Consider the following 7,984-nt stretch of genomic DNA (forward strand, 5'->3'; position numbering starts at 1 on the left):
CCCGCCACCTGCGACAGAGCATGGCACTGAGACTGGGCTGGTGAGGGGTAGAGCCAGGGGGTCCCCCCCCACTCCCAGCCACGGCCCCTGCCCACCTGCGTGGCATCAGGGTTGCTCTCCACCACGGGGAAGCCGTTGTGGTTGGAGGAGGTGTCGCTGAGGATGTCCACGACCGTGCCCACTCGCTCGATCCTCCGCAGGCAGGTGACAGGAGTGCTCATGACCTCCCTGCAGGGAAGGCTCGGTGGGAAACAGCCCTGTGACTGCATGTGTCAAATATCCCCCCCAACATCCACACCTCTGCGGCCCTGAGGCTGCTCCTGTCCCCAAAATCTGCCAGGGATGTGGGGAGGGGATGCACTACAGGTCACGCTCCCTTCTGGGGAAGGAGCTGGGCTGGTGGCACCAGGGGACAGCAGGCTCCTGGGACCAGACTGTGTCACTGCCTCCGTGTCCAGCTCAGGCCAACAGCACGGTCCAAAAGCTGCCACCCCCAGAGTGAGGAGCGTCCCCAAGCCCACCCACCTGGCCGTGAGGGAGTGGGAGGTCACCGGGGCCTCCCAGTGCAGGAAGGGCACGCTCTGCAGCTGGATGTGCATGTCATAGAGCCCCTGCAACGAGAGCAAGCTGTCAAGAGAAGCCTGGCAAGATGTGGAAGGGTACAGCCAGGCAGCAGCTCACCTCTGAGAGGGAGCACGCCCCCACCACGCTCCCCAGCACCACTTCCCTGACCCCCAGCCTGTCACTATGCCCTGGTGAGCACACCAACCCTCACCTCCACGAAGTAGTCTCCCACAATCTTTGCTGTCATCAGCACCAGCATGATGGGGAAGCCGTAGGTGACGTTGCCTGTTGCCTCCATCATGATGACTGTGAGACTCAGCGTCATCCGCACTATCCCACCTGTGAGAGGCACCCACGGGGTTCAGGGGTTTAGGAGAGCAGGGGAACTCTCCTCCCCCTCTGCTCTGCCCTAGTGAGGCCACCTCTGCAGTATGTGGTCCAGTTCAAGAGGGACAAGGAGCTACTGGAGAGAGTCCAGTGGAGGCTACAGAGCTGCTGAGGGGCCATAACATCTCTGTGCAGGGCAGGCTGAGAGCCCTGGGGCTGTGCGGCTGGGGAAGAGAAGCCTCAGAGGGGATCTGATCAGTGCTGAGCAAGAGCTAAAGGGCCCCGGGGGGCAAGAGGCTGGGGCCAGACTCTGGTCAGTGGTGCCCAGGGACAGGACAAGGGGCAATGGGCACAAACTGAAACCCAGGAGGTTCCACCTGAGCAGGAGGAGAAACTTCTTTGGGGTGAGGGTGCAGAGCCTGGACCAGCTGCCCAGAGAGGCTGTGGAGTCTCCTGCTCTGGAGAGATCCCAAACCCTCCTGGCTGTGACCCTGGGCACCCTGCTGTGGGTGACCTGCTGGAGCAGGGGGGTTGGATGGGATGATCACCAGAGGTCCCTTTTAACCCCCACCCTGCTGGGACTCTGTATATCATTCTGTGACACATGAGGTGAGGGGACAGCAGAACACCCCAGGCCCCCAAGTCTCTGCATGGCGATCCAGGACTGCCCACACTGGCAGGGGTGCCCTGGACAGGCCCAGCCCTGGCTAGAGCCCCAGTGCTGCCTGTGCTTGGAAGCTGACAGTCAGGCTGGGTTTCAGCTGGGGAAGAAGCTGTGCCAGGGAAGCAGGGATTGCTTTTTCCCCATGCCACCTTCACTGTGGCATGAGCAGGAGGTGGCCATGACTGTGCCACAGGGCACTCACCTAGTTGTGCAGCAGCTCCCATCAGGGCGTACTTCCCAGGGTCAGCCCAGATCTGAGCACAGGACAGAGAAGAAGCTCAGTCAGATACTGTCTCCAGGGTGTTCAGAGACAGCCAGCAGTGCCCCAGCCCCCAAACCCTGCTCCAAACTGAGTGGTGCCTGAGGGTGCCCAAACCACCCAGCTGCTGGCAGGGCTCCGTTGGGACATGGGAAAGCCCAGACCCAGCTCAGGATGACATCAAGTGACAAGCCAACCTGCTCCAGACTCCTGTGCCAAGCTCTTAGACAGCTCCATGCCTGCTGCCTGCCCAGCAGCAGGTTAGGTGGGCTGGGTGCCCTGGCTCCTGCCACCCAACACCCCATCCCACCAAGGACTCACCGAGCCTTTGGTCAGGTAGGACAGGGAGATGCCAAAGAGCCTCCCCCAGGCAGCCCCGATCAGCAGGGAGGGGATGAAGACCCCTGCAGACACTGTCAGTCCGTAGGTCCAGCAGGCCAGGAAGAAATACATCAGTGTGAACATGCCCAGTGTCATGGGGTTGTAGGAACCTGAAGTGGAGAGAGAATGGAGAGTCAAGTGGTGGTCCCACAGCCCAGAGGACACTGCGATGGGCTGTGGCCATGGGAGGACAGACAGCAGCAGCCCCATGACACTCCAAGTGCTGAAAGCCCCTCTCCTCGTGTGCACCTTCTGCCCTGGCAGCCCGAGCCTTTCAAACCTGCTCTTTAGGTTGTCTCTGACCCCTCAAGGGCTCCACCAGTTGGCCAGTGCCATCCCAAACCTTCCCATCCCACCATCTGGAGGCCTCTCCTCCATCTCGTGGCCTGGGATGACCCGTCCTCTCCCAGCCCTGTGGTTCCCAGCCTCCCACGTGGCAGCGTGACCAACTTCAAAGCCCCAAGGGACCACAAGTGCTGGAGGACAAGGGCAGGAGGAGAGCTGCTGGTGAGCTGGCAGGGCTCCTACTGCCAGCTTCAGGATCAGCTCAGTAGAGTCGGTTCTGCAAAGCCCCTCCTGTCCCACAGCTGCTCCAGCCAGTCCCAAGCCACCCCACAGTACAGGCTGTGCCATCACAGCAAGACCCTGCTGTCCCCAGGGCTCAGCCTGCTGCTATTTTCAGATCTCTGAGCAGCTTGGTCTAGTTTAAACAAGTACTTGCAAGCTCTCCTTCACAGCAAAGCCTGGGACAGGGAGGACCCAGCACTGCATGGAGTGGCCCTGAGACACAGGACGGTCGTCACTTGGCTTCAGGTGGCCAAGCTGCACTCTCTGGGCTGAGAGTCTAGAAGCTCAGAGCTGTCTGCTCCCTCCCTACATGTAGCTGGGGATGAAACTCAGACCAGCAGGCAGAGGGCACACTGTTGTTACACGAGGTGCAAGGGAAACGGGAGCTGGAACCTGGGAGCCAAATTTCTCAAGCAAATCCAAACCCCAAGATCCACCTCCGCAACCTGCCCAGAAGGTAAAGCCATTGTGGGGCAAGAATCCCTGCTAATTAAGAAAACAGCCAAGGACATTTCCAGGACAGACTTCAGCCAGGCAGCGAGGGCCAGACACGCTCCCACGCAACTCAGAAGTGACAGCTTGGAAACATGCAGGAACAAAACCAGGTCCTCATTCCCAGGCCCCCAGCACCACAGCCCTTTGGCCAAGCTTGTAGGCACCACCAGGCACAGCACCCATCTCTCCTCCTTCTACCACCAGTGCAGGAAAGGAGCAGGCACAGTGCCCTGCTGGGTCCCACGGGGCTGTGGCTGTCCCACGAGCAGCCAGACCAGGTTGGCCACCTCGTGCCACCCAGCCCTGCCCTGCTCACGTTCAGGGACCCGCTCGCTGTGTGCACGGACCTGGAGGATCGTGGAAGAGGTTGACAACACTCTTCTCAGGTGTGTTGAAGAAGGCAGTGGCCATGGAGTTGTACTCTCCATCAGCACAGAAAAGCTGAGGGGAAAGAAAAGAGTTACATGTGGCAGATATGGGCTGCCCTACAGCAGAGAGGGCTGCCCAGGCTCAGGGGGACATGTGCCAGCAAGGAGGCAGCTCTGGGCACTGAGCTCAGGTCTCCAGCTCTGCCTGCAGCAGAGGGCATCCACTGTGAGGTCCCCGGCCATAACCCAGCAGGGTCTTGCCTTGTCTCCTCACTCAGCTCAGGGTGCCCCCCACCCTGTGGGGCTGTTCTCTGGCATCTCCTACCTGCAGGGGATACGCCACCGTGCTCCCCTGGATGGGCTGGCAGTCTCTCGAGCAGTAAATCATGACAAACCCCACAGTTGCTGTCACTGCTGCCACCAGCATGGCCTCCACCACCTGGAGGCAGGGCCGGTGGATGTACCTGCAAAGGGAGCAGAGGGGTGAGGGTGGCACCTGGAGGGCACAGGCAGGATCACCCACAGCCCCTCAGCATGTCCAGTGGGACCATACAGACAGGCTGGCTGCCTCTGTCCTCCTCCCAGACTGTCCTGAGCTCTGTGCTCCAGTGAAGATGCCATGGGGAGCTGGGGTGGGAGGACAGCAGCAGGAGCAGCTTCACCCAGCTGGCTCCAGCAGACCTGCCTGCCTCCCCTGCACGGGGTCAGGAAAGTTTGGGGTGACCTGGACCAAACCAGGGGAGACAGTGAAGAGCTGAGCCCAGAAAGCTGCAGCCTAGGCCTCTGCACTCCACTGCCACAGGTCATCCCCCTTGAGGCCACGAGGCTGGTCCTGGTGCTTGAAAAGCTGGTGACAGGTACTGGCCACACAGGGCTCTGATGGCTTTAGCAGCTCTCTCCATTCTCTCGTTCCTCACAGAAGCACCTAACAGTCAGGACTGCACAGTTTCTACACTTCTTTGGGCCCTGAGGTCACCAAGGGGACATGCTCAGCAGGGTCAGAGCCATGGTGGGACGCTGCTGGTCACAGCCTCGACCGCAGGCAGCCAGAGGCACGTGGCACCTTTCCCTTCCAGCTTCCTGGGGCTGCTGTTGCTCACGTTAAGTGTGAGATTACAGCCCTGCTCTGGCTGGGGATGCTGCTTTGAGAGAGTAGGGAAGGCACCAGCCAACCCACGTCAGTCACCTCAGCTCCCCACGAGCTCTTACCTGATCCGGAACATCGTTAACCAGTAATTGAGGGCATTGAACAGTGCCCCAAGGATCCCACCTGTGAATGCAAAGAGGAAAAGCTCAGCACGTGGGTGCCAGGCTCTCCTACACTCCCAGGGAACCCACAGAGCCCAAGGAGACATCAACAACCCCTGCAGTGTGACCAGCAGCCCCAGGACACATGGACGCTGTCCCTGCAAAGACAGACAGAACCTGACACCAAGAGGAGCCTGGCAGTACCAGGGTGGCCAGGGGACAGGGTGACAGTGCTGGCACTAGGCAGGTGAGAGACAGGCCACCTCCAGAGGGATAAGGGCAGCTCATCTGAAGTCAAGGGGCTGCCCACGACTGCGATGCACTGAGCACACCCCATGGCTTTGCAGGGGAGGGACTAAAGGGACTTGCCTTTGCTACAGGGTAAGGGCTGGCCCAGGATCCAGCTCTCACCCCCACATAAGCCTCACAAGCAGTCTCTGCTCCAGATTTTAATGGATTTCCCATTCTCCCCAGGAAACTGGATCCCAAAGCTTTTTAGACCCAGACAGAGAACAGGGGAAACAACTCAGACAAATCAAATGGAAAGAGCAGCACTCTTACCAACCACTCCCATGAAGATGAAGATAGGAATTTCCTGGATCGTGTATCCCATTTTCTGCAAGCAAGAAACAAACACATTTCAGGTCTCCCAGCCCATCTGCAGTCAGTGGCTGCTGGGACAGCACAAGTCTGCACTGGCGAGTGGCTCCCAGAGCCACCCCAAAGTCTCCCCTGGACACCCTGCAGCCCCCAGACCCAGCAGTGGCTGTGGAATAACCTTCTGCTGGGGCTGCCGGAGCTGGGATCGGGCCAGAGCCCACAGCCTGCTAGGGCAGAGCCCACCTCTGCCCCAGGGTGATGTAGGACAGACAGCCTGGTGGCCCCAGGCTGCCAGGGGCTGTGTCCAGGCCCCAGCCCAGCAGAGCCCTGCGTGGGGGTTATCTGCTATACCTCGTTGTCAAACCTCCCGAAGTTGATGAGCCCAGGGCTGGAGAGATCCCAAGCGTTGCCGTGGTAAACGCTCAGGACTGAGTTCAGAGTGAATGTAGAGATCATGGAGGCAAAGAACTGTAAGGAGATGCAGCCCAGTGTCACTGCCAGATGTCCCCACCCCTGTTCCCCCAGCACTCCCACAAACCCCCCTCCAAGGCCCTTGGGTAGGGTTTGGTACCCATGGTGTGGTGGGGACAAGGGGACACGTCTCCTGGGCAGCTTACACGGACCAGGGGCTCGCTCCTGCTCCTCCTCCTGCCTCTCTGTTGCTGTGAGGCACAGCCCAAGATATCTCCCATGGAAAGGAGCTGGCTGCAAGGCAGGGCTCTGCCAGGTCCAAATTTAGCCCCTGAGTACCAGGGCACAGAAGGGGAGCTGGGATGCTGATCCCTGGGGCAGGGATGGCAGGAGACCTGGAGCTGCAGGGAACTGAGAAGAGGCAAGGCCTCACACCAGAGCCAGCAGCCCTCAATTTACTGCTCCTGCCCTCCAGCACTTACAATTCTCCACGTCAGGAACTGGTTCCAGAAGGAAGCCCCTTCCTCCAAGCTGAAGAGGACACCCCCTGCAAACATGAGACACAAACATCTTCACAAGGGGCACGTGCCACAGACCCTTGACTCACAGGACCACCCGAGGCACCCAAATTCACCCCAGCCCATGTGCCCCACACAGAACCAGACCTCACACGTGCCAGTGAAGGGACCAGCAAGCCCATCAAGCCATCAGTTGTGTACTGATCGCAGCAAAGCCCCTCCACTGCCCTCCTCCAGCCCACGGGGGCAACATTTGGGTTGCCCCTCTCTCTTCCCAAGACCTGTGTGTTGTGCCAGGACAGCCTGGAGCGGGACCGGGCGCTCTGTGGGAGGACTCCTGCCTCCAGGACTCTGCCCTGGGCAGATCCTGACAGCTGCCTCCATGCAAGGGGAGCAACCTACTGCAGGAGATCCAGCATCAGAGAGCCCAGACACACACCCACGGGGGCACCAAAGGCAGCTGAGACCCCAGCAGCAGCTCCAGCCGAGACGAAGTCCCTCTTCTCTGTGTCTCTGCGGAAGTACTCGAAGATCTGAAAGACCAAAGCAAAGCAGCTTCAGGGCTGGCCACAGGCATTGCTTTAGAGGAGACACAGGGTATGCCATATAGGACCTCAAGCCACCAGTGTGACCCCGAGGAACAGCCCAGTTTGGGCACAGGAAGGGCAACTGCAGCACCCACCTTAAAGTCTCGCTTTAAAGAAGTGGATCTTCCCTGGGAGATGCCAGCAGCAATCACTGCTCCTGAGTGAATCATGGGGCCTTCCTATGGGCAGGAGAGCAGGGTCAGGTTGGAGAAGGAAGAACCCCAGGGGCAGTCAGGGACAGCTCAATGCTGCTCACCAGGTCACAGCCCTGGTTTGGGAGGATTTCCCTCTGGGAAATACAAACTTTGCCATGTTCCCTCCCTTAAATCCTCATTCCAACAAGCGGCTCCCACGGCCAACTCCTGTTCCCACCAGCACTCCACCCAGCCAAGGGGACAGGGGCTTCCCTTGGTTGCCTTCAATCCCAGAAAGCTAAAAGGGTCCCAGGGAGGCAGCCAGGTCTCCCCCATCTACCACTTAGAGGGACAACCACCGATGGACATAAACTGCTGCTCTCCTGCCCTCAGCAGAGCCCCACACGGGCTGGCTCGGTGGCACCACGCACCTTGGGGGCTCCCCAGGCCTGGCCACGCCACAGTCACCGCGGCCAGCAGACCAAGGAATAAAGCTGGGAAGTCCCAGCAGGGCCCCCAGCGTCCCGTGGCCAGCACGGTGCCCGGTGACAGGCCGTGGCACGCGTGCCAGAGAGCTTTGTGCACATCACCTTCCCGACGGCCAGGCCGCCCACCACCGACAGGATGACCCCGCAGACTTTGATCACCAGGGTCTGCAAAACAGAGAGAGCAGACACAGCACGTCACACGGGTGGCACAGGAACGGGGCCGTGGGGGGACGCGGACCCGGCCGGTCACCGGGGCAGAACTGTCATCCTCAGTCCCCACCATGGCCACAGGGTTGGCCAACTTTGTCTCAGCAGAGCAGTAAAGGACCCCAAGCTGCTCTTTGCAACACCAGCTGCTGATCCCAGGGCGGGA

General features: G+C 60.0%; 1 protein-coding gene across 1 annotated transcript in view; it reads right to left on the reverse strand.

The window, feature by feature from the left end:
• Positions 1-7,984, reverse strand: part of CLCN7 (chloride channel, voltage-sensitive 7) — a gene marked incomplete at both ends in the record, with an annotated part of 9,972 nt that overhangs the window by 934 nt on the left and 1,054 nt on the right. Inside the window, 14 exon segments of the mRNA XM_008945319.1 lie at positions 101-228; positions 526-611; positions 776-903; positions 1,758-1,809; positions 2,136-2,305; positions 3,605-3,698; positions 3,951-4,089; positions 4,835-4,895; positions 5,435-5,489; positions 5,825-5,941; positions 6,367-6,431; positions 6,842-6,935; positions 7,085-7,168; positions 7,714-7,776. Of these exon segments, the coding sequence (XP_008943567.1) occupies positions 101-228; positions 526-611; positions 776-903; positions 1,758-1,809; positions 2,136-2,305; positions 3,605-3,698; positions 3,951-4,089; positions 4,835-4,895; positions 5,435-5,489; positions 5,825-5,941; positions 6,367-6,431; positions 6,842-6,935; positions 7,085-7,168; positions 7,714-7,776 (1,336 nt within the window).

Source organism: Merops nubicus, unplaced genomic scaffold (genome assembly GCF_000691845.1).
Source record: "Merops nubicus isolate BGI_N331 unplaced genomic scaffold, ASM69184v1 scaffold31158, whole genome shotgun sequence".
In the NCBI taxonomy this organism is placed as follows: domain Eukaryota; kingdom Metazoa; phylum Chordata; class Aves; order Coraciiformes; family Meropidae; genus Merops; species Merops nubicus.